Genomic DNA, 27,551 nt, shown 5'->3' with positions numbered 1-27,551 from the left:
ACACTTTGGAGTAGGATAGCTAGCTCCATCAAAAAGATAGCAAAAGAGATTTTAGGTGAAATAAGAGGAAATAGCAAAGAAAGTTGGTGGTGGGATAAAATGTCCAAAAAGCTATAAATACAAAAAGAATTTGGTATAAAACATGAAAAAAATGTAGAAACATATAAAATTTTGAAAAATATAAGATACAAAAAAAAAAAGGTCATAGTGAAGCCTAACATAGATCATTTAATAATTTGTATGTTAGATTAGATACAAAATAGGGGGAAAGAGACATATTTAAACTTGCTAGAGCTAAAAAAAGAAAGAGTAAGAATTTAGATAAAATAAAATGTATAAAAAGTGAAAATGATATTGCCTTAGTTAAGTAAGATGACATAAAAGAAAGATGGTGAAGTTTCTTTAGTAAGCTATTTAATGAAAACCAAGTAGAAGGCATAAACTTAGAATTGACAAATGAGAAAATGAGTAAAAATATGAGATTTATTCACAAAATTAGAGTAGGCAAAGTTAAGTTTGCACTAAAAAATACAAAAAATGGAAAAACTATATGACCGAATAACATCCCAATTGAAGTTTGGAAATGTCTAGGTAATGATGGAATTATATGGTTAAACAATTATAAAAACTAAGAAAATGCCAGACGAATGGAGGAAAAGAACTTTAATACTTATATTTAAAAATAAAGGAGATATTCAAAATCGTAATAACTATCGTGGAGTTAAACTTGTGAGCTATACAATGAAATTGTGGGAAAGGGTAGTCGAACAAAGATTAAGATTAGAAACAAAGGTCTCAGAAAATCAATTTGGTTTTATGTCTGGAAGATCTACTATAGAAGCTATATATCTTTTAAGAAGATTAATAGAAAAGCTTAGGGAAAAGAAGAGGGACTTGCATATGGTATTTATTGACTTACAAAAAACATATGATAGGGTACCTAGGGAAGTTCTATGATGGGTTTTAGATAAAAAGGATGCATGTAGTAGGTATACAGATGTAATTAAGGATATGTAGTTATGTAAGATGGAGTAATGACTAGTGTTAGGACTATAGGTGGAGAGACTAGAGAATTTCCAACCACAATAGGTGTATTTCAAGGATCTACTTTGAGTCCTTATTTTTTTTGCTTTAGTGATGGATGAACTAACTAGGAGTATCCAAAATAAGGTTTCAGGGTGTATGTTGTTTGTAGATGATATTTTCTTGATTGACGAAACTAGGGGTTGAGTAGAATCTAAGTTAGGATTATGGAGAGAAGTTTTAGAAAAAAGAGACTCCAGGATAAGAAGAAATAATACAGAATATATGAAAAGTAATTTCAGTAATAGTACGAGGAACATTGGAGACAAAGACAAAGTCTAACTTGATAATGAAAAAATCAATAACACTAGTAGATTTCGATAACTTGGATCTATTATGCAAACTGAAGGAGAAATTGAAAAAGATGTAATGCATAGAGTTAAAAGCATGGTCTTAAATTTCCACGAAATTGTCGAAATTTCCGATTTTCGTCACCCTCGAAATCAAAATGGCAGTCGATTTTCATCTTACATAATTTCCGTCGAAATCTCAACGAATCATCCGAAATTTATCGATACCTCGAAATTTTAGAGAAATTTGTCGAAATTTTAACTATGTAATGAAATTTCGTTGAAATTCTTTATTTATTTTATTGAACAAAAGGTTATCACAAGTGCTTTTGAAATTATATGAAAAAATAAACTTAGTAATATTTTATTTTACCATTCATGTCTAAATTATCAATATTAGTATAATAAATGATATTAAAATGATTTATGAATTTCATTTGCATTAACTGAATATGTTTAATGTACATTATCTTACAAACATGTTCGATAGACTTACTATTTTACAACTTTTCCACCTCATACAAAACATAGATATATTTAATTTGTAATATAGTAGTCTTAAAACTTATATTATTATGTTTGTTAACCATTTCTTAAGTTTCACAAAGAATTTCATGCTTTACTACTAGTTTTTGTTATTTTTTCAAATCGAAATTGAAATTGAAATTTCCGTCGAAATTTTTGTAGTTTTGGAGCTTCGAAATTTGAGTCGAAATTGAAATTTAAGATCTTGGTTAAAAGTAAGTTGGGTAAAATGGAGAAGTGATTCGAGTATGTTGTGTGATCATAGAATACCCTTAAAATTAAAAGGGAAGTTTTATAGAACGGCTATAAGACTAGCTATGCTATATGGATCAAAATGTTGGGCAACTAAGAAACACCATATTCAAAAAGTAAAAGTTACCAAGATGAGATGCTAAGATGGATGAGTGGTATAACGTCAAAAGATAAATTAAAAAATGAGTTTAGCCGTAGCTCTTGCAGAAAGTTAAGGAAGGGACGATTCAAATGGTTTTGGCACTTGCAACATAGGCCATATAGTGTGTCAGTGAGTAAGGGGCAATAAAAGGGGCAAGGATAGACCGTAGACCTAAAATAACTTGGAATGAGATAGTGAGTAAGTATTTAATAGCCCCGAATTTGCTGAAGGAAATTGTCCATGAACACATATATTAGCAGAAAAAGATTCATGTAGCCAACCCCATCTAGTGGGACTTAGGTTTGGTTTGTTGTTGTGGTTGCTGCTGCTGCTTTTGCAAAAAGAGAGACTGGTCACTTGTATGATACAAGTTTCAAGGGTGTTCACATACAGATTATGGGTAAAGCCCAAAGTAAATAAGCCTGGTGGATTTCCTAACTCTCTTGGATTTATATTAGAACATCTTGGCCTTCCTTTGTACTAGTTTCTATTTACGGATTTCTATCTTCTTTTCTGAATTACAAGTATCTAAAGTTTGTAAATTTTTCATCACAAAAGCAAAGTTCCCAACCACAGGTCTAAAATTTGTCAAGTTAAAAGATAAATTGGATATCATCTACTTTCTAGACCCTACCCTATCTAATCAAGATGGATTCACAGTCGACCACATTTCATAATTCACATACATCACGTCTTCACTGATTAGATATTTTGGGGAAACTAAATAAAGCAACAACTTCGCCAATAACAAGTCACAAACCTGAAGAACGCGCTTGTGGTGAAGGAGTAATAGGCGGAGGTGGAGTAGATGCAGGTTTAAGACCAGTATTATTAGAAAAACTGAAAAATGTGAACACAGCCATTAGCATTGCATTTTAACAGTCTTCCAAGACTTCTCGAATGAAAAGCCATAAATAATTGCAAGAACCTGATGGGAGTGAACAAAGAAAAGGAGCCATTGACTGGAATAGTTCCTGTCAGACCGTTATTTGATAGATCCCTGCAATTCACATTGCAACATGGCAATGTCATATTTCTGCAATACTATTCTGCCAGGTGATTAAAAACAAAATGGAGGTTTTCTGTTACAAATAAGTAATTTTTTAATGAAAAAAATTGGCTTGCACTCACAGAACTTGCAGTGATCCAACAGTAGTTAACGACATAGGAATATTTCCCGTCAAGCTGTTGTTGTTGAGTCGCCTATCCTTGCAGAGACAGTGCAAAGAATAAATGTCGTTATATTCCTAATAATCAAGTTGGCTCCAATCAGAAAAAGAATCAGAATGGTCAATCATCAATTAAGAAAAAGAACATAGCTAATATGAACTCTACATCGCACAATTCACATTTTATCTAGATACTTATATCTTCGATTGACCAAAACAGATGCATAGACCAACTGACAAGGATTGTACAAAGAAGTCTATGTGGTTTGAAGTGAAGGAATAAATGCAATGGATTACTTATCCAACATTTATTCTCATAATATTGTTTGTAAATAGAAAGATGTGCAAGGTGCCACATGGGAGACAATTTCATCAAAGAAAGCAAGCAATGGAGTTTTTTTCATAAATTATCAATTTAGAAGGCAAGTGCAACTTAACTGTATTTTTTTTGTCCTTTTCAAGGGTCAAGTATGTGAACCCCTATAGAAAGCTAGGATGACCATGCCCACCACCCCTCCCAAACAAACAACTAAACAACAAACCAAGCTTCAAGTCCCACTTGATGGGGTCAGCTAGATGAAATATTTTCCAGCCATTCTGCATAATCTAGGGCAATTTTATGTTATCAGTAATAAAATATTATTAAAAGGGCTTCAAGGGGAACGTGACCCAAGCACAATACTCATATAAGGATCATCCACACTGCAAAGGTGTCACAAAACTAAAGATTTAGAAAAGGATCATTCAAAAACAGTCCACTGTGCCAGCTCATAAGAGTGGCAAACCACTGGGTGTAGCCAATCTTTGAAGGCTCTCCTATCTCTTTCTTTCCAACACACCAAGAGATGGCAAGGGTGATAAGGGTCAAAACTTTCCTCTTCTCTTCAGTGGTTCAGATACCTTTCTCAGCCCATAACTCCTCTCTCACAGAATTGGCAATGGCCCAATACTGCCTGGTCAAGGAAAGGCCACGCACCAAAAGTTCCTGGTCCAGGGGCGGTGCAGGAGGATGTGGTCAATGGATTCAACTTTATCCATACATTAAAAAAAAAAAAAAAACACCTGCAACGAAGAGCATCTTCCTTTTCCGCAAGTTAACAAGGCTTGAAATACTCCCATGCATTGCATCCCAAGTAACAAAAGCAGGCTTTTGTCAGGGCTGCTGTTCCAGAAGTATTTCCAAGGGTTATTGCCGTTTTTTCCTGGTGGGGAGATTTTCCTGTAAAAGGATCTGACCGTGAATCTGTCATTACTATTCAAGATCCATTTTGGATCATTTGTAATGTTCAGATAACAGAACTTGTACAAACTGCTGTAAAAGACAGAAAGGTGATCGATTTCCCAATCAGCAAGGCTTCTAATCAAGGGAATGTTCCAAAAAGTCCTTTGATGTGAAATCTGAAGATGCTGACTGATGAGGGCTTCCTTATTGCGAGCCAAACTGAAAATGAAAAGAAATTTAGCACTTAGGGGCATTTAGCGACAGCAAATATCATGCCAAAAGAACAAATTGGCCACATTCCTGACTATGAAGGGGAAAATATTGTCTCAACCTTTCTTGTTGTATTTCCAAACTCCCAACTCCATAGGATCTTCTTCCAGCATAAGTGATCCAGTCATTGTGCTGAAGCCAATATTTTGAAGCAATGACTCCCCGCCAAAGGTGATTTTTTTCCCCTTCATGTATATCTCCATAGGCATTTCTCTAGAAGGGCTTTTTTCAAAGTAGGCAGGGATTTCAGCCCCAAACCTCCCAAACAAACAGGTTGTTTAACTACCTTGACAAGGTGGTATGTAAATCTTTCCCTGAGCTCCCCTAAATGAATCTCCTTCGAATACTTTCAAGCCTTTTGGCAACAGAAACAAGTAAAATGGAACATATAATAGACCAGGAAGTTAGTCAAGGTGCTCCTGATGAGTGTGAATCTCTCACCTTTTGACAAGACATTCCTTTTCCAACCTGCCAACCTCTTCTCGAATTTTCATTCCAAAGTCTTTTATATTTGAATTTGGCTACCAGAGGGAGATTGATATGCTTAACTGGGAAGGTCCCTAGCTTGCATCCCAGAAGTCCACCAAGGAGAGGCCCCACAATGTTGTCCCCAACCAGAATAATTTTACTTTTCTCAGATTCATCTTCACGCCCAAGCCTGCCTCAAATCCAACCAAATGCGTTGAAGGTTCAGGATTTGGTGAGGTTCTTCTTCACAGAAAATGATGTCGTCATCTGCAAAGAGACAATGCAAAACTTCCATAAATCTCCCGTTCCTACCTATGCTGAGACCTTTGAAAAGCCCTCCTTTGATAGCTTTCTTCAACATGACGCTTAAAACTTCCAAAACCAAGATAAGCAATAAAGGGGGATAGGGGATCACCCTGCCTCAAACCTCCAGAGAAGCCAAAGAAGACATGAGCAGCCATTGATGAGCACAGAGAAACTTGGGGCATTAATGCATTCTGTGATCCATCTGCACCACAGCTCCCCCAAGCCCATTCTCCTGAAAATATAAATAAGAAAGATCCAATTAAAATTATCAAAAGCTTTCTCCATGTTGATTTTCACACCACCCCTCTTTTTTCTATCATTACATTAGGCATCCACTACTTTGTTTGCAATAAGGGCTGCATCCACAATCTGCCTGTGCGCCAAAAAAGCGTTTTGGAGCTGTCCAATAGGCTAGGATGGCTTTTTGAGCCTCACACAAAAAGGGCCCAGCCATGATCTTGTAGATGCTTCCCACAAGCCTGATTGGCAAAAAAATCCTTGATATTGTAAAGCCCTAGCTTACTTTGGACTCAGGGTAACAAAAGTGGCATTAATGCAACTCACAAATTTTCTTGTTCTGAAAAACTCCTAAAAAATGCTGAGGATGTCTTGCTTGAGAAGGCCCCCCCCCCCCCCCCCCAATTTTCTTGATAGAAGGCTAAGAAGAAAGCATTAGGGCCAGGTGCTTCATCCCCATTACAACCCTCGAGAGCTTGGTAAATTTCTACTTCATCAAAGGGCCTCTCAGGACAGCACTGAAGGAAGTCTACTTAAATATTTGAGTATAAACAAAGATATTACACAAACACTTGCATTTGCTGCTTCCTAAGCCTCCTTTCAATTGAATATTTTTCACGTAATATGTATTTTATCACTCAAAACTGGAGAATTGTACAACAACAAGCCTCAAGTCCCTCTAGGTGGGATCAGCTACAAGAATCATTTTCCGCCAATACACCCAATTGCTCATTTTCCTCCACTAGCTTAAGATCTATTAAATCCTTCCTCACTACCTCATTCCAGGTTTTAGGCCTATCCTACCCCTTTTAATACCAGAACAAATTATTAATTCACTCCTCCTCACAGATGCTCGACTTAGCATGCATTTCAAATACCCAAACCACCTAAGTCACCCCTCCCTTGTCTTGTCTTTGACCAGTGTTATGCCTAGTTTATTGCACATATGTTTGTTCCTTAATTTATCTTTTAATGTTGCGCTATTCATCCACCTTAATATTCACATTTCGGCAACTTTTTTATTTTGTACATGTTTCTTGGTTGTCTAACATTCTAATCCACAGAGCATAGCTGGCTTTATAGCAGTCAACTTTCCTTTTAATTTTAAGAGTATTCTACAACCACATAACATGCCCAACACACTCTTCCATTTTACCCATCCTACTTTAACTCTATTTATTACATCCTCTTCAATTTCTCCTTTTTCTTGCATAATAGAACCAAGATATCCAAGTCTACTAATTCTATTAATTTCTTGATCATCAAGTTTATTCTTATCTCCAATACTCCAATTTACGTTAATGATATTATATTTCATATATTCTATCTTATTCCTACTTATCCTAAAACCTTTAGACTCTTAAAGCAGTTCTTCAATACTCTTAACTTAGATTCCACTTCCCTCCACTCCTACTTTCCTCAATCAAGACATTATCATCTGTAAACAACATACACCAAAGGATCTCATTTTGGATATTCGTAGTGAGTTCATCACTCACTAAAGCAAAAAGAAAATATCTCAAAGTAGAACCTTGATGTACACTAACTATGATTAGAAATTATCTAAACCCCCCTCGTATAGTCCTAACGCTAGTCATTACTCTATCATACATATCCTTAATGACCTCAATATATCTATTGCATACTCCCTTCTTTTTTAAAACACACCAAAGAACTTCCGTAGATACTCTATCATAGGCATTCTCTAGGTCAATAAAAACCATATGCAAGTCCTTCTTCTTTTCCCTAACTTCTCCATTAATTTTCTTAAAAGATAAATAGCTCTGCCGTTGATCTACCAAGCATAAATTCAAATTGATTCTCTGAAACCCTAGTTTCTACTCTTATTCTTTGTTCAATTATCCTTTTCCACAGTTTCATCATATGAATAATAATCTTAATCATGCACAATACTTATTACAATTGTGTAAAGGTAGTAACATGCTTTTCCTCCATTCCTCCGACATTTTCTTGGTTTTTATAATAGGTTGATCAGATTAGTAAATCATATACTTCCTTCATACCCTAAACATTTCCAAACCTCAATTGGTATGATATCCAATCCTACAACTTTCCCACTTTTCATTTTTTGAAATCCATCTTAACTTCAAGGACACTAATTTTGCAAATAAATCTCCTAATTTTGCAAATAAATCTCACATTTTTAGTCTTTTCCTCATTTGTCACTTCTAAGTTTTCATCAAACTTGTTAAAGTATTTCCACCACCTCTCTTTTATGTCTTCTTCTTTGATTAAGACATTATCATTCTAGTCCTTTATACATTTTACATTACCTAAGTCTTTGCATTTTCTTTCACTAGCTCTAGCAAGTTTATAAATGTCGCTTTCACCTTCTTTGTATCTAGTCTAGTATATATAGCATCATAAACTCTACGTTTAGCTTCACTAATGGCCCTTTTTGCATTTTTTTCTTGCCTCTTCATATTTTCAAGGTTTTCTATATTTCTACAACTTTGCCATGTTTTATACCAATTTCTTTTTGTCCTTACAGCTTTCTGGACATCTCGATACCACCCGAGGTCTTAAATTTCGATTTCGACTCAAATTTCGAAGCCCCAAAAGTACGGAAATTTCAACAAAATTTTCGATTTTGATTTGAAAAAATAACAGGAATTAGTAGTAAAGCATGGAATTATTTGTGAAACTTTAGAAATGATTAACAAACATAACAATATAAGTTTTAGGACTAATATATTATAAATTATATACATATATTTTGTGTATAAGGTGGAAAATTGTAATATAGTATGTGTATCAAACATATGCAAGATAATGTACATTAAACATATTTAGTTAATACAAATGAAATTACTAAATCATTTAAATATTATTTATTATACAAATAATGATAATCTAGACATGAATGGTTAAATAAAATGTTGTTGTAGGTTTATTTGTTCATATAATTTCAAAAGAACTTGTAATAATCTTTTGTTTCAATAAAATAAATTAGGAGAGAAATTTCACTTCACTCCTAAATCTCTCATTTGAATTCCAAGAAAATTTTATTGAATAGTCAAAATTTCTACAAGATTCACTAAAATTTCGAGATTTTGACGGAAATTATGCAAGACAAAAATTGACTCCCATTTCGATTTCGTGGGTTACAGAAATCAGAAATTTCAATAATTTCGTGGAAATTTAAGGCCATGATATCACCACAAACTTGTTTTACTGCCCAAGTATCTTCCTCAGGATTCACCCAAAATCTCTTTTACTATCTTGTTTGATGGAGTTAGCCATTCTATTCCACATAATGTTCGCACCTACCTTATCCCCTATTGTCCAATCACTCTTTGATATTTTGATTTTGAATTTTTACTATATTTTCCCCTTTCAAGCTCCGCCATCTAGTCTTCTTGCATTGATTTTTGTTGCTTTTTCTCTTCCATTTTTTAGTATATATATATATATATCTAATATTAGGACTCTATGTTGTATAGTCAAACTTTCACCTAGGATAACTTTACAAACCTTACATCACAAACGATCCCCCATAAATCTATTTGGCTTTTTGCCCACTCTTGAAAGTTTTAAATGTTCTTCTATTTTTTTAATGCAAGTATTCAAAATAACCAAAACATAGGACATGGAAAAATCTAAAATCGTATCAGTAACCTCATTTTTGTGTCCATAACCATGGCCTCCATGTATCCTCTCATATCCTATATTGTCCTTCCCAATGAGTTCATTCAGATCACCAACTATAGATGTCTTTTTTAGACTCTCATATCCTTTGTATAATACTATCTTTATTTTCCCAAAATTGTATTTTAAGGTCTTTTGCTAGGCCTAGTTGGGGAGCTATGCACCAGTGACATTTACTATCTCTAGGCCTAGAATTGTCTTGATTTTTATGATCCTCTACCTGATTCCTTTAACATCTATTACATTGTCTTTTAGGTCTTTATCTACAATGATTCCCACCATGTTTTTATGTTTCTCTTTTCCAGTGTACCAAAGTTTAAATACTATCTTCTTTCAGTTTTTCTAGCTTTCTCCCTTTACACATTTCATCTCTTGAAGGCAAATTAAGTTAACTTTCCTTACGATTTTTTTTTTATTACAAAAGAAGATATCATTAATAGAAAGAGAATTTAAAAGAGCAAGAATGAGAAATCTTCGAGACAAACTAAGACTCTCCAAGACTAAACAAAAACAAAAAAAGAAAAAAATAAAGAATATGCCCAAGAATAAATCATCCAATCAACATGTTCCTCCAATCTCTTTGCAGCTCCTAAAAATTTGCCTCTTTAAAAAATCCAAACCCGACGCACCACAAAGAGACCAAATATTTTATTTTTTCCCAAACCAACATTTGATTTAATTTTTTCCTAGAAAATATCTGAGTATTACGTTCCATCCATAAGCCCCATAACACTGAGAAAAGTCACACTTCCATAAATTTGCCCCGTCCCTTCTTCTACCAAAACTTGGGGGCTAGGACATGTGCAAAAGGTCTTCCATTGAGGGAGGATAAACCCAACTGTCTCCCATAATGCCAAAAATCATATTCCAAATATTCCAAGCAAATCCACATTGCAAAAGAAGGTGAGAAGTTGTCTTAATGTTCTTGCAACAAAGCACACATACATCAGGAGAGAGAGCCTTAATAGGTCTCCAAATTTGCAACAAGTTATTGGTATTTATCTTATTAAGCACAACCAACCAAGTGAAACCTTAGCCTTCCAAATAGTGGAGTATGGCAAGAAAGAAGAGTTGGAACAAATAAAAAAATTTAAAAAAAAATATTTGCAAGAAAACACACAACTAGTCTAAAGACCAAGAACAAAAGTCCCTCCTCAAAGATAGATTACTCTCGCTCAATGAAGATCACAAATATGACAATTCCACCAACTCCCTATCATTCAAAGCTCTCCTAAAATGAAGATTCTGAAAAACCAAAGGACTACTCAATTTGCCAACAAAGAAAGAAATGGCTTTATTTTGTTGAGAACTAAAATGAAATAGGCAAGGGAAAGAAGTAGAAAATGGTGCATATCCTAGCCAAGGGTCTTTTCCAAAATGAATATGAGAACCCTTCCCTACCTCAAGTTTAGTTTGAGTGGTGAAAGAAGGATAAATCTAAGAAATTGATCTCCACAAACTCCCTAAGGGGCATCTTAAATTAGCATTGATATCCCACCCGTTTTCATCAAACCCAAACTTACTACTTATTACTTTATGCAAGTGGGACAATTCTTCTAGAGGGAAATACCATAGCCATTTAACTAGAAGAGCGGTGTTTTTAGACACCAACTTGCCCCCTCCTTTTTAGCTCTACGAACCTCATTCCAACTCACTAAATGGTCCCTATGGCTTCCCCCTCCATATCACAAAAACTCTCTCAAGATCCACTCGAGATTGCTAGCAATCCCCAACGGAATCTTGAAGACAAAGAGGAAATATAACAAGACGCTAGCAAGACAAGCTTGAATAAAAGTAATGCCACCCCCAAGAGAAAAGAGGACTCCCTTCCAACCATCCAATCTCTTCGTCACCCTTCCCACTACCGGGTTCCAAAAATTTGTAGCTGTAAGGTTACCCACCAAAGGGACACCTAAGTATGTCAAAGGCCAATCCAAAATACCACAACCCACTTCATTAGCCCGCTCCTTAACACGCTCGACTGGCACATTCATAGTCGCTAAACCACTCTTCCCCATATTGATTTTGATCCCAGACACCCTCTCGAAAATATGAAGAATACCCAAAATACACCTAAAAGAGAGACTGTGACCATCTACAAAGAAAATGGTGTCATCAGTGAACTAGAGATGCAAAACCACCACCCCCTCTCTCCCCACTTCTAGACCTCTAACCAAACCCCTTTCCACTACCCTATCCACCATCTTGCTCAAAACATTTGCTATAAGAATAAAGAAAAAAAAGGCAAAAAAAGTCTCCTTCTCTAAAACCCCTCGAAGCACCAAACCAAGATTTAGGCTCACCAACCCCTGATCCAACGATGCCAACGAACACCAAAACCTTTACTCGTAAAAACATTATCCAAAAAACTCCAATTCACTCTACCATAGGCTTTCTCAAATTCTAGTTTAAAGACAAACCCTCTCATCTTATTCCTACGAATATCCTCCACGGCTCCACCACCTCATTGGCAACTAAATTAGCATCCAAAATCCGCCTCCCCCCAATGAACGCACTTTGAGCTAGGGGTGAGCAAATGGTCGGTTCAACCAAATTCGGTTAATTAACCGAATTAACCAAAGATTTCGGTTAAAGAATACTGTTAACCAAACCGACCGAACCGTTTGGCCTCACCGAACCGAACCCGACTGAATTTATTTTTCGGGTAATTCAGTTAACCGATTTTAACCGTGAAAAGAGGGAACTAGGAAGGGGGAAAGGTGTACTGGACTGGTGTATGTGTATGTGTATCCGTCTGAAACAAGGGAAGGTGGGGGAAGGTTGAAGCCTTGAAGTCCTGAGTCACTGAGTGTAGATCCATCGCCATGCCCACGCGAGGGAAGAGCCGATCGAAGAGGGATTCGGGATCGGGACGGGTCACGAATTGGGAAGACTGGAAGAGGGGCTCAGGCAAAGCCAGGAAAAGGCGATTCGCGAAGAGGGAGAACTGGAGAATTGAGAAGTGGAGATTGATGTGGAGGAAAGGTGGTTGGTTAGGGAGACGATTGGGCTCGGGCGAGCTTGATGCCAGTGAGGAGGAGCCGCCGAGCCGGGGTGGTTCTCGGTGAACTGCTTTGTGCGCGAGACTGTGAGAGAATAAAAATGAGAATGAGAGGGAGCTTGTGTGCTGGTGACGATGGCCAGCGACGACGATGGTGATGGTCGCAGGCGAAAGCATCGCGTGAAGATGGTGGTGCGAACTGTGGTGGATTGAGCTCGGGTAAGCAAGAGAGAGGCAATGAGGGAGGGCCTTCTGACTTTTGAGTTTCTGAGAGCACTAAGAGTGAGACGGAGAGTGAGAGGGAATGGAAATATAGAAGATAACAGGATTTTCATTTACTAATTTAAATTTAAAATTTAATTAATTATTAATTCGGTTAATCGGTTAACCGAATTTATGTTTTCTATTCACCGAACCGAAACTCGATTCCCTGAAATATTGGAATGTATAACCAAACCAACCAAACCGGTTTTTTTAACCGAACCGAACCGACCAATTTCGGTCGGTTAATTCGGTTTTCCCCAAATTATGCTCACCCCTACTTTGAGCACTAGAGATGGTATCATCAAGCAGCATACTCAATCTATTAGCTAAGACTATAGTAATAATCGTATACACACTAGACTATTGAGTCTAAAATCTTCCACTTTAATAAAATTAGATTTCTTCAAAACCAAGGCTATAAAGGAGGAATTAATACTCCTACTAAGGACTCCGCTATCAAAGAACTCGCTACAAACTTTCAACAAAACCACCTTTATTATATCCCAACAATCTTGAAAGAAAGCAGTGCTAAAACCATCCGGACCTAGAGCCTTGCTTCTATCCATCCCAAAAACCACCCTCCTAACTTCTCCTCATCAAAAGGTCTCTCTAACCAACACATCTGATCAACAAATATATGGTTCCAATCTAACCCCTTTATCATAGGCCTACAATGATGCTCCTCCAAATATAAGTTTTGAAAGAAATTGGTGATAACAAAAGCAATATGACCTTGTTTATTAGAAACTATCCCATCCCCCACATCTAACTCCTTAATCAAATTCTTACTTCTTTTCCCATTAGCTAGTCTATGAAAGAAGGAAGAGTTGTAGTCACCATCCTTAACCCATTTGAATTTGGTCTTTTGTCTACAACTCCTCATTTCCTGAAATATCACCTCTTCTAACTCATTTTTTAGGGAAACTCTCTTAACCTCCTCACTATCTGTAAGATTACAATCCTGCTCCTTCCTATCCAATGAAGTTAACTTGCTCAAGATGTTAGATTTTCTTCCTTATTCCAAACTTTCAACTTCTCCTTCAAGCGTTTCAACTTTCTCATGAAACAGAAACCACCCCAACCCCTTTCTAAACCCTCTCCCCAAAAGCCCCTAACCAAAGTCTTGAAAGTAGCATGATCCAACCACATATTTTCAAGTCTAAAAGGTGTAGGTCCCCAAGACACCTTACTAGATTCCAACAAGATTGGAAAATGCTCAGATGTAGTCCTAGGAAGAACACAATGAGAAAGGTTTGGAAATTCATCCTCCCACTTGCTGTAAAACAAAAACCTATCAAGTTTGTTAGCCACTGCTCTAGCCCCCCTACAGACCAAGTAAATGGAGCATTCCCCAAGGGAATAAAATCACCTCCTAGGATCCACCTAGGGGAGCAGAAGCCAAAAACATTATACAACTCCACCCAAAAAGAACTCCCAAGAGTTGGTCTAGTACGCCCATACATAGAGGAAACCCACCATTCCTCACACTTCAAATAACACAAAAGGGAGAAAAAGGGGATAAAGTGTCCAACTTGGAAATATTTTGAGAATCCCATATAACTAGGATTCCACCAAAAGCACCGCACGAGTGTAAGAACTCCCACTCCCTACTTTGTCCCCCCCCCCCCCCCCCCAATTCAACCTCTTCCAATTTAGCCTCCTGAATAAGGACAATATCTAGAGAGTATTTTTCTAGGACTTCCTTGATCAAACTCCTCCCCTTACATTCAAACTAACAAGCTTTATAATTTAACTCGCTCACCCCACTTGCCAACCCCATTTATCACTCTCGTAAATAATAGAAGAAACCATATCTTTTAGCTCTTTCTAGACTTTCTTTTTAGCTTTTGCAAATATACAAGGTAAGGCTGCGTACTATAGACCCATTGTGGCCCGCCCCTTCCCCGAACTCCGCATACACGGGATCTATGTGCACCGGGCTGCCCTTTTTCTAGGGCTAAGGCTCACCTTCACTGAGTTTCTAGCATGATCTAAAAGCTCCAACTCTAGATCCCCAAGGAGCTTAAGTGGGTCTATATTGTCTCTATCACCACACTCACAACTAAACCCACAACCCTTCCTCCTATTAAAGTCCTCCTTCAGGCATAAATTTTCCAAGGAAACAATGGGTTGGGTAGGAATAGATAGAATACCTTTGCTAATTCTAGATAGGAGTATTAAAAGGCACATTACCCTCAATGTTTAAGACTTTCAAATGATCAAAGTTGTAATGAATGAGTTTTATGCCTGCAAAAGCATTTTCAAAAGGCAGTTGAGGGCAATCTCTGTCCGACTGCTATGATATCATTATCAACTTGACACCCTTAGCCAACTCTTCCCCCTTCTTTTATTTACTGTAACTTTTCGACTGAACAAAATAGATAATATTATTCTATGTTTCCTGAGGGGTAGCCTTTTGCCTCATGATTTCGCTACTCCTTTCCTAGAATCCAGGAATCTCTAATTTATCCAAAGTTTTCAACTGAGAAAAGCCCATGCACATGTCCTCAAATTCCCGAATATGTTCCAAAAGCAAACCATTATTATCCTCTAACCAGTCTTCCAATCCAATATCAAAGTCCTGCAAATACACCTATGTTTGGCCTCACAAAGGTGTGCGGTATTTTCCACAACTTTTTGAAGGATCTCATTCTTTTTAACCACTTCTTCGATATCTAAAGATTTACATGATTTGCTGCTATCCTCTCTCCCTGAAGTGAGAAGTCAACAACACGTTTTGCTCTTTCTTGCGATGCTATCTGAGAATCCCCCATGATTGGCAAATGACTACAACGTTCTAACTTGTCGATCACTTGTGCCTTCAGCAAGCTAGAATCATGTTTACCTCTTGGATTCTTACTTGAACTAGATTTTTCCTTCTCCACCCACCCTAGGCCCACTAATCCAACCTACTTAGAATTTTTTGGGCATGCCGGGCAAACAGACTTCAATACAATACCTCTTGGCCCACAACAACTTAAAGTTGTTTATCCACTTTTACAATTTTTGGCCTTCTAATCAAACCAATTATTTTGGTCAAAGAGCTTTCACCTTTCTCCCTAATTTTTTCCTTTTCCAAAATCAAAGTCTTACCTTTCCCAATTGTTCGGCAGGATTTGCAGGTGTAATTCCTTATTCGATCATTCTTAGCTCCATTCTTTATAGCCTCTGCATAACTGAGCTCGTTGGGTAATCCCTTAAAGTGTCATAGCCATTCCATTTCTCTATTCTATATCGGTTGAATCGCACTTTCTACACGCCATGCCCAAAAATTTTCTGTGGTTCCTTCAAGCATTCTTCATCCCCATTCAACGATTTGCAAAAAACTCCACAAACCTAAAGCTTCCATGCCCTCTAAAATTCTCAACAATATCTACCCCCTAAGTATAGTAGTTTCTCAACTACTATCATTCTCTCAAATTTGTTTGACGTAAATCTGACGATCAACAAGCCTCCCGAGAATTTCATCTGCTTAATCCACGAGAATTTAGTATTCTACCCCTAAAACTCCGACATTTGTTCCTGGAACCAGAGGACCTCATTATTTAGCAAAATATAGCGAGATGTCTTCCTTCCTACCTTTTCCAAAGTTCAAAGGGCTCCCTACGCAAGAATCCATTCAAAAAAGAATAGTTTTCCATCTATTGAGATGGATTTACTTTATACCTTCTTCCTCAACCCTCTAACTCTAAGGAGTTCAAATAAGCAAAAGAAAGCGCTAGAACTAAGGGTGGCAAAACTGGTTCACTGGCCGGGTTCGGGTGGATTATAAAAGGGTCGGGCTTAAACAGGTTTGGGTTTGGGTCGACCCATTTAATAACGGGTCACTACTATAAAACCCTAACCCACCCGTTTAATAAACGAGTCATAAACGGGTCGCCCATTTAAAAATTATCATTTATTTATTTTTAAAAATTTTATAACACATTTAAAAAAAAATACTCCTTCATTTTTGGGAAGATCCACATAGAAAACTCACGTTTTTTTCGTCGCAAATCTTCCACCCATCTCCAGACTTCAAGGCCCCTGCTAGTTCCAATCCAGCAGAGAAGAGACGAGATGGAGAATTCGCCGGCGAGGGAAGCCATTGTCGAAGAGAGAGAGCATGGCACGCTTGTGTTTGTATATACAAAGAGAGGTAAAGAGATGGAGAGAGAGGTCGAGGAAGAAGAAGTTCAATAATTCATCGACGGGGTCACAGCAGCTACAACTCCCACCAAGATTTCAGTTCCACCCCACCGAAGAAGAGCTCGTCGACCTCGTCTCACTACCTCAAGAAGAAGGCCTCCTCCGCTCCTCTCCCCGTCGCCATCATAGTCAAGGTTGATCTCTACAAGTTCGATCCCTGGATGACAGGTTGATCCAAAGGTTACTTGATTGGACTTACTATTACACATCTTTAGTCCAATCCTAAAGATCCACAGGAAAAGGAAAATGCCGGAAAGTGATGTTGTATATGGGAATGTGGACGTGGGGAAAGGGTTCGGAATATCTTTGAAGGAGGCAGGAGAAGGCAAACAAAACATGCAATGTTTTGCTTTTGGTCAGACACTCTGTAGGTGAGTTGTCGTCTTCCCATTGGACACAGTTGTTCGCATGCCCCCCCGCCGAGTGACCCGACCCGAACCCGAACATGTCTAACCCATTTAATAAACGGGTCGGTTTCGAGTTGACCCGTTTATAAACGGATCAACTTGTATTAAACCAAAACCCGATTTAAACGGGCGGGTCACGGGTCACCCGTCGGGTTTTGACCCGTTTTGCCACCCCTAGCTAGAACAGGTTACCAAAAGCCGGGACATTTGGGTTTGCAAATCTTGCTTCCTACAAAAGAGGACTGCTTCGAAAGGGAGAGCTTTAATTATGCTAAAAGTGCAAATAAATCTTCTTTGAAAAGTTGGCCAAAGAATGACTATGATGTGAGATGATAGATTTGATATGGGGCGATGAAAATGAGTCGCAATGGTGGAGTAGTTATTCTTGCGAGAGGGAAGAAGATGCAAACAGAAAAGGAGATTGACTACAGCTGATCTGCAACAAAGAAGAAGAGTCGCAATGGTGTATGGGTCGTTGTCGTAAAAGAGAAAATCATGAGAGTTGCAATGGTGGAACAAAGGCTCTTACGAAGGCATCGGTTCTAGTGTTTGACCCATCTCCTGAGAATAGTCTTCGATTCCTAGTTGTTGGCCCTCCTCTAGAGAGAAGGCTTTGAGCCTATGAAGAGGCTAAAGCTATCGTTGAACATTGATGAGACGGAAGTGTTCAACGACCGGAGGCTGGGAGGAAAAGTACCTAGACCTAGGGTTCATCATCAAGTCATTCCACATTGCATAAGGCATCAAGTCTATTCCTTCTGATCATTGTATCCACTATCTTCATGCTTTTTTCCCATAAGTATTCCTATATTCCAAGTTACTAATCAAATCCTAGTTTCCTGTGCCAACTTCTTAGAATGACCCAATCTAGTCCACCGTTGTCCATTTATCACTGCACCCAAGTGGTATAAGTGCAATACATTGCTTGTAGGGAATGCCCCAGTGAATATTTTGTTAAGGATTCATGTCATAAAGATCTGACAAGTTTTATGTTCACTATCAGCAACCTAATGCAACCATACTCTTTTGCCCAGGTTTGGGACCAACTGTGCAAAAAGATTTAGGGCAATTTTTGTTACACGGGTGGAGTTCAAATATCTACCATTTCATTATTGAAAAAACCAAAAAAAAAAATATATATATATATATATATATATATATATATTTGAAGGTGCAAACTATTTTCCCAAAAACAACAAAGAAAAACTATAATCCCACACAACCTACCTCAGTAATCTCAACTCATTCGAAACTAATTTAAGCTAATTAGACTACTAATATCCCACCCTGCATCCAATTCACAATTGTCTAAAGCATGCCCTAGATCCAAACCTCGAAACCACACAAACATCCTCAATGACCATAAATCTAAAGCATGCAAGTTTGACGGGTGAATCAAAGCTAAACTAAAATTGAGAACTCGTGCAATCGTAATTTAAAAAAAATCAGAATCCAAGAGTTCTAAATAATTTTCGTCTTGAGATTAAAAAAATGTGAAATCAAATGCATATGTTAAGCCTACAAATCAAAAGCACAAAACGTACTCTTACCAACCAGCAAGGAAAGAACAAATTACAAACAGATCAAGAGAGGGAGAAGATCTCACTGGCGACCAAGGCAATAATATTCCAAAAATATTATGAAACTAATAATTGAATAACCTAAGTACCAAAAATCCGCGAAGGCAAGACCAGCAACAATGGTAAAGATAGCTTATGATTAGGGGCAGAGAGAGATAAAGGACTTGTCTGGGGAGCCACACAAAGGCAACAACCAGATCTATTGTAGCCTCATCCCTCACCTCATGTTTCATCAAAAACCAAATCACTAAAGCCTTAAAATTGTAAAACTATCAGTTCAAACAACTCCCAAACACTGGTTTAGTTCAAACAATGCAAACCCCGCAACTCCCAAGGACTTGCAACAATCACACCCTACAAAGTTCTTCCTTTAATATTACTCAAAAAACTCAAGAAAACTCCTTTGTTGTTATAGATCTAAAACTCCTCACAACAAGGCAACAATATATTAGAAGAAGCAAATAAGTGTTAGAAAGATATACACGAATTAATCCTAAGTGGAGTCGAGCATAACCTGCACAAAGCCAACCCTAGACCAATAAGCCACACCAAGGAAGAAGCTAAACAAAATCTGATCATGACAAATAAAGAATGCTTCAATTGAAATCCCTAGAAATCCTTCGCACGAATCTAATTCAAAACATAGATCACGAGTAGAAGATTCATTTGGGCATCACAATCTAAACACTTGGGGTCAATTTCAGCCTTTTCAAGCAAAGTTGGATTCCCTAATATAACGTTGATGGCAGCCAGCTGTGAAATGCAGCAATAAGTACCCTTTGACACAGGGAATTTAACGCCAATGGAGAAATTCCACGCCAAAATCGATCAAAGAATAAGGAAACCAACAAGAGAGATACAGCACCAATATATTTATATCGTAAACACCTAACAGTCCAAATTTTAGAGCATGTGCCATACCATGATCCTATTCCCCCCATTCCTTGAACCAAAATGTCACGCGTTCTAGGTAAAATTGGGAAGAACACACACAGGCTAACAGCTCTCCTTCTCACAAATGACCCCACTTTAAATGCAGATGAAGATAAATAGCCATCTTGCATATAGACCCAAACTGAATATATAAGGATCAATAACATGTAGCAGATGAACCAATGATATTCTAGCCCAATATGTCTTGAGAACCAAACCTTTGATAACATAATATGTAACTTAAGGGAATGGACCCAATATATACATCAGCCTAACAAACCAAAGCACAGTGCATTAGGTTCCGGCCAATGCAAGATTTGGGGATGTGATCAGATGTAAGAAACTTTAATGCCTGCAGAGAGAAGTTTCTGCAACCCAAGTTCATTATAGACAAGTTGCAAAAGCATCCTTACCAATGCACCAAAGCCGAGCCTCAAATAATTGGAATTTGAAGAGCAAAAATTGTAAGCCACACCATAGAGTGAGGAAAGTAGTATGCCTAAGGGAAATTTGTAAGCAAGAATCTAGGGAAAAAAAAGACAGCATTGCAGACAAGGACGCCTAAGAAATGACAAAGGAACATTAAAAAATAGTATGTTCACAAAACATTGTGAAACAAACAATATGCAAAAAAATTTTACCAAGATATAAATGTCCCGCTATACTAATAGCAACTCTTACGTAAACCAATACTTAATGTACAACAATTTATGCAAAATTCATATCCATGTTCTCTAGACACTTTGTGTTAGGACTTGGGAGTCACACTCACATATTCACCAAGGTGCCTAGTCTACAACGGAAGTAGCTTGAATAGATACTAGATAGTAGCAATCAAGATCTTAAATTTCGATTTCAACTCAAATTTTGAAGCTCCAAAGCTATGGAAATTTTGACGGAAATTTCAATTTTGATGTCAATTTCGATTTCGATTTGAAAAAATAACAGAAACTAGTAGTAAAGCATGGAATTCTTTGTGAAACTTTAGAAATGGTTAACAAACATAATAATATAAGTTTTAAGACTACTATATTACAAATTAAATACATCTATGTTTTGTATGAGGTGGAAAAGTTGTAAAATAGTATGTGTATCAAACATGTTTGTAAGATAATGTACATTAAACATATTCAGTTAATGCAAATGAAATTCATAAATCATTTAAATATTATTTATTATACAAATATTGATAATTTAGACATGAATGGTAAAATAAAATATTAGTATAAGTTTATTTTTTTCATATAATTTCAAAAGCACTTGTGATAACCTTTTGTTCAATAAAATAAATTAAAAGAGAAATTTCACTTCACTCTTGAATCTCTCATTTGAATTTCAACGAAATTTCATTGCATAGTTAAAATTTCGACAAATTTCGCTAAAATTTCAAGGTTTCAATAAATTTCGGATAATTTGTTGAGATTTCAACATAAATTATGTAAGACGAAAATCGACTGCCATTTCAATTTCAAGGGTGACGGAAATTGGAAATTTTGACAATTTCGTGGAAATTTAAGACCATGGTAGCAATATTCAGAGCAGAAAAGTTGCAATGAGTTATTCCACATTTCCACCGTACCAATTAGAATACACCACAAAAATGGAAATTTTAACCATTCTACTATTGAATAAATCAAATAAAATCCTGAAAAAATTAATGCTTCATGTAATTGCTATAAGAAACAACTACCTAAATCCAAATAGCCTCACACCAGCCCATAAGCATACCCATTTTTTGGGGGACAAGCATTCTAATAAACGCTTAAAACAAAATCAGAAAAGTAAGATCTTGAATAAGTGCAACAGATAGATAAACTGTTTCTAAGAATAAACATCTGAATCCAAACACCATATATCAAGCAACAAGATCCCGTGCTTCTATGTTCACAAGCTTTCTACTTAAAAACCAAAAAAAAGCAATATAAAGCAGAAATTATGTGATCTAAAAGTTCCACAGAAAATAAGGTGAAGGATATGTATTCATACAGGAACCGTAGTTTGTTAAGCTTGCTCAATGTGCCTGGAATGGGACCATTTAAATTGTTTGAGTAAAGATCCAAGCTGACCAAGTTCACCAAATTCCCAAGTTCATCAGGAATGCTTCCACTTATGTTATTACTATAAAGTTCCCTGTCACAATAAATTGGTTTTGATGAATCTCAGTGAAAACGGTTTGAAAAAAGCATACTAAAAGTTATGGGAATATTGGGTCATGCATAATATTAACCATTTAAAACTACTGCTTCCATGTACAACTACCATAGGCGAAACATAGCAGTAAAATATGAAAGTAAACATCAGAATTTTGAATGTGATTTCACTTTTTGGTCACTTTCCCTCTTTTCTAGCACCTTATACTCCTTTCATTATGTTTCCATTGTGAAGGCCTGATATACAGTGTTGGCCCACAACCTAATAGCTTAAGCTTTTAGGTGAAGTGAAAATCTAACATGGTATCAGAGTCAAGTTGCCAAGAGGTCCTGGGCTCTAGTCTTGTTGCCTGCATTTATTATTTATTTGTCAAGAACTACCATATTCCCTACAATGAGTGTTGTTTATCATTTATCTCTCCACGTGCTGTCAGGCTGCACGTGTGGGCGTGTGTTAAGGCTTGATATACATTGTTGGTCCACAACCTAATAGCTTAAGCTTTTAGGTGAAGTGGTAATCTGCCAATATCTGTTTGAATACACCGTACTTATAATTTTCAATTTTCTTCAGGATTCTAATTTTTCCTTGCTCTTTTTTTATGGAAAAAAAAAATGTAATTTGTAGAAATAGGAATGCATATACACAAGAATAAGAAATCCTCCAATAATAATAAAATAAAAGCAAAAAAATTTTAAAAAGCACAACCAAAATAATAAGGCCCACCAGTCCCACTGGACATCCAAAACAAATGATCCATTAAGGCACCCCAGTGCAAAAGCCCAAAAATCATATACGACATACTATCCCAAAGGAAAGGTAAAGTAAACCCCATTCTAGCAAAAATATGTGCATTTGGTTCCAACCAAATTCCTCTACAAAGCAGCAAACACTGCATTCCACAAATGACCAGTATCCTTGCTCTTTACTCCTTCCAAAACTACAAAAAGAAATAGTCAAAAGTTCCTTGACCAAGACAAACGCATTTTTCTCTACAAAGTCCCAAAAGCCAACTCCTCATGCCCCAAGTAAATGACCAGTGTAAAAAGAGACGAGAAGCAGTCTCTGAACTGTTAAAGCACGAAGTACAAGCATCTTGGGACAATGCATTTGAAAGCCTCCTACTCTGCAGCAGATTTAGGGTGTTAACTCTCTTAAGAATTATCAACCAAATGAATGTTGTAATCTTAGAGGGACAATTCCTTTCCTTGTTCTTCATTAATGTTGCGATGCTATTTTTAGTTTTTTGTCTTTTATGTATTTTTGTCTTCCTGTTGAGGATGCATTATCCTTTTTGCTTCTTTCTTTCTTCTCTCAATAAAATTCTCTGTTTATCAAAAGAAGAAGAATCCTTTTTTTGGAGGGGGAATAGAGGGGATTTAGGCATTTAGCTATATTGTTAGTGGCCGCTTTCAGGGGCTCAGTTCGGAGGAGCATCAAGGGAGTTGTTCACAATTGGAACCTCTCTCTAATAAATTCTTCTTCTAAGGAAAATTAAGAATTATTTAAAAAAAAAAAAAACAAACAAACAAACAAATTTGTACAAATAGGATACTAATAGGATAGATATATGCCAACCACAGTAATGGGACAAAAAGCTTGGCGATGATTGTTATTGCTGTTGCTATTGTTACTATAATAGGATAGTTATTTAAATATTTTTTTTCAGATAGGAAGGATAACTATATAAATAACAACTAAAGTTTCAGTTACATGCCAACTTAAGCTTCAGTAACGAATATTCCATATCTGACACTAAGACTAAGGGTATGAGAAAGATGTATTTACAACATATGCCAGTGCAATGCACTGAAGTGATATAAAATGCAAAAAGTTTTTGAGTGCATTCATCTTCAATGCCAACCTATTTTGGATCCTTTGTGTAGGGATATGAAATAAAAAATAGAGAGAGAGAGAAAAGGCATAACAAGCAAGCTTCCTATACACAAATAATATGTTAGATTCTTGTTTGTATTTATAAAAAGGAAATTTTATAAAGTGAAAAAAGAGATGCAGAGTGGAGGATAAGAAATCCTCCTCTATCATAACATAGATAAAAGGAAAAGAATCTAGAAAAAGAAACTACATCGAATTAACAGTGCCACCAGTCTCTCTAAAATTTTTTAGAACAGATCCACTTGAAGCAACACCAAACAAAGCCCATAACTGCAATAAATTATTGACATTTTAATTTATTATAAAGAAAAATACTGACATTTTAATGGAAGAATTTATATATTGAACACTTTTAGAAAATCCAAAAAGATGCATTTGTGTTTATTAAATTTTTTATGCTTTGTCGTATAAATATAAGAATTTAATATTTGTCATACACAATATGTGTAAATATAATATCAAATAATTTGATTATCATGCCCTTGTCATGCCATTTCCTATGACTTAAGATTTATGCTGTGTCGTAATAGTATATGTGTCCACATTCCTGCACATCTTCTGTAAATACAAAGAAAATATAAATTCTTATAAATAGCTTTGACTACTTTATACTTCAATTTATAAACTCAATTATGATAATATATTTAAAAATAAATCAAAATCGATTATATTATAAATCACTTACATATAAGTTATAACTCAAGATCACTCACATTCATTTATGTGCAAAGTGCAATACACATGACATATTTACAAGTACACTAAAAATGCATGCACTCCACTCCAACCATGTACTTGGAAAAAATAGGGAAAACAACACAACCCCACGGTCTATTAGTATAAACCCCACCCATATGGCCCAGCAAAGAAAAGTAATTTACTTTTAGAATTCTTTTGCTTTTCATTATCTTTTAAAAAATTCATTGAGATTTAAGAAAAGGTAAATTTGTTTGGAAAATAAAAATTATGGGCCAAAATAGTTAGGATCCCTTTCCAAGCAATACCAGGTTAATGCAAGCAACCATACTTAAATTAAATAAGTCAAGGGGCTATCACCTCTAACTCATCAAACTTAAAAATGATTCTAACTAATCCATTGGGCAAAAAGGATCACCACTTCTATGTCATGCAAACTAAGTAGTAGGAAATCTAATTTCAGACCACCATCTCGAGTTAACATGAGACAAAATCATCAGAATCCAATTTTTCCCAATAACACCAAAAACATCATTCCATTCCTTTGGCCTTCACAAACAAAGAGTCACCAACAGCAGTAATTCTGCAGAACATCACAGTACCACAAAAGGCTCGAATTAGGCCCTCAGCAGCTGCAGAGCGTGGGTTAAAGGAACAAAGGGATTACAACATTGCAGAATCAATCAGAATGCAGGAGCACAGAGCCTTTAAGAGATCAGGCATGCGGGAGCATAATATTTCAAAGTAGTTAGGCCCTACAGTTTTTCATACAGATTTGACCATGGTGTACACCCCCATTAACCCCTATTACATAAGGGGGACCTTTAGTGGGATGAAAGAGAGTGCGCGAAAAGCAGCTACAGATACAGAGCAAAAGAAAGAGTGACACACTTAAAAGAGTAGAGCACCCCATCATAATGCAAAAGAGCATCCCACACAAATCAGATCTGCAGAAAGTTCAGGCTGACTTTTCTGTCCAGCTGAAAAAAGGAATGTAATACTCTATAGATGCTTCATAGGCTCATAGCCTTACCTTATAATCATTAAAAGGGAGGGGCTTTTGTACCAATATTCAATATTGGGTCATTCATAGCATTTCAATATCCTCTCTATTCATTGCAGGTTGGTTATTCATTAGCACAGCTTTAGCTTACAATGTGTTTGGAATTCCTCAACCAATCAAAATTACAGAACCAACAAGGAATTCCATCAATATCTCGACGTTTTGATCCTCATAGATAGCCCGATGAATTTAATAGATCCTTTTAGGAGACCCCAATGACATTAGCTCAAACTATCCAATTTTAACAGTGAGATGGTTGGCTGTTCATGGACTAGTACCTACCGGTTCTTTTTTGGGATCAATATCAGCAGTGCAGTTCATCCAATGATAACCCTAATCCAAATTATAGAGCTATGACACAATTAAACCCAAACAAACGAAATGTTGAATTGAATCATACCAATCTCTACTCGAGCGTTATTACTCATTTTTGAACTTGCAGTTTTATTTTCCAATTACTTCTTCAACTAATAAATAATGGAACTAGAGAGAGAGAGAGAGAGAGAGAGAGACTAATAAATTCAAAATATCAAAAAAATTTATTTTCTAAAAAATTCAACCTTTTCTCAAATCTCAATGAACTTTTTAAAAAATAAATAAAAAGCAATGGAATTGTTGTCTTGTTATATTTATTTTATTATTATATTTATATTTTTTATTTACATTTTCTACATCTATAGTTTATTACTTTTCATATTTATAATTTATGCTAACATGGAGTCATGTGCATGATTCCAAGAATCACTAGCGACGATACTTAGGGGAGGGATCAAAAAGAGTTTTTCTTGGTTAGGAGTACTATTCAATTATCTTTTATTTCTTTATTTTTATTTTTATTTTTATTTTTATTTTTTATTTTATTATTATTTTTATTTTATTTCTGTTTTTTATTTATTTGAGTGGACCACTTGTGCCCTTAGGTTTTAACTTCTCTCTCAATATAATATTGCCTTCTTTCATTATATAAAAAATGCAAGAGTCGATGCTTTGGAAAAAAAACCAGTAACATCACAAATGGATGAAGCAAGCATTTTAGATGGTATAGATCAAAGCCAATCAACCCTGTTCTTTCATATTAACATCACTTAAATCCCATTAGACAAAATAGAATCCATCATGTAAATGGTAAGCCTGATATCCAGATCATTAGTATACATCATGGGTACGAGATGGGCCTCATCACAAAATAAGAGTATGTTATTCCTATCACAAGTAGTAGTAACGTTAGCAGCGTAGGAGGAGAAAGTAGAAACACCTCATAAGGTAAGACCTGGCCTCTCACGCTTCGGACATCGCCATAGGAATCGTTGAGGCCCATTGAAGACAGCTCTTCATCACTGGGAAGACATTGTACTCATTAGTGAGCGCCTGGTGACCAAAGCTTCCTAATTTTCCCACCTTTTGGCCATAATCTACATCCACCCAAATGGTCGACCTTGCCAACAAGTTGGGTCACTCAATCCTTCAGTGTTTCCTTAGCAATAGCCACCCCAAACAGCAATCCACTGCTATCGTCAAGCTTGGACATGGCGCAACAAGAAGAGAATTAGCAAAAATCGTAAGGGATTTACCCAACTCCGATACCTCATAAATCGAAATAGGCACGCGCACATGTAAAGAGTCTGCCTAAGTTGTGTAGCCTTGGGTGATGTCCATTGTAGTGTAGCATCAATGATTTGACTTCAAGAACCAAACCTTATAACATCAGATTTTGTCTAAGCCACTGTTCTAGTCGTTCAAAC

The 27,551-nt window shown here is 36.4% G+C and overlaps 1 protein-coding gene across 2 annotated transcripts in view; it reads right to left on the bottom strand.

Moving 5' to 3' along the window:
* Positions 1-27,551, bottom strand: part of LOC131164254 (BRASSINOSTEROID INSENSITIVE 1-associated receptor kinase 1-like) — an 83,087-nt gene that overhangs the window by 31,228 nt on the left and 24,308 nt on the right. The window contains exons 4-7 of one of the 2 annotated variants that reach the window (XM_058121303.1): positions 21,993-22,136; positions 3,424-3,495; positions 3,221-3,292; positions 3,053-3,132 (exon numbers count right to left, since the gene is read on the bottom strand). In XM_058121303.1, the coding sequence (XP_057977286.1) occupies positions 3,053-3,132; positions 3,221-3,292; positions 3,424-3,495; positions 21,993-22,136 (368 nt within the window). The remainder of the gene's footprint in view (positions 1-3,052; positions 3,133-3,220; positions 3,293-3,423; positions 3,496-21,992; positions 22,137-27,551) is intronic. The other variant, XM_058121304.1, reaches the window with a different exon arrangement.

This window comes from Malania oleifera, chromosome 9 (genome assembly GCF_029873635.1).
Source record: "Malania oleifera isolate guangnan ecotype guangnan chromosome 9, ASM2987363v1, whole genome shotgun sequence".
In the NCBI taxonomy this organism is placed as follows: Eukaryota; Viridiplantae; Streptophyta; class Magnoliopsida; order Santalales; family Ximeniaceae; genus Malania; species Malania oleifera.
This window is presented reverse-complemented; position numbering and strand designations above follow the sequence as displayed.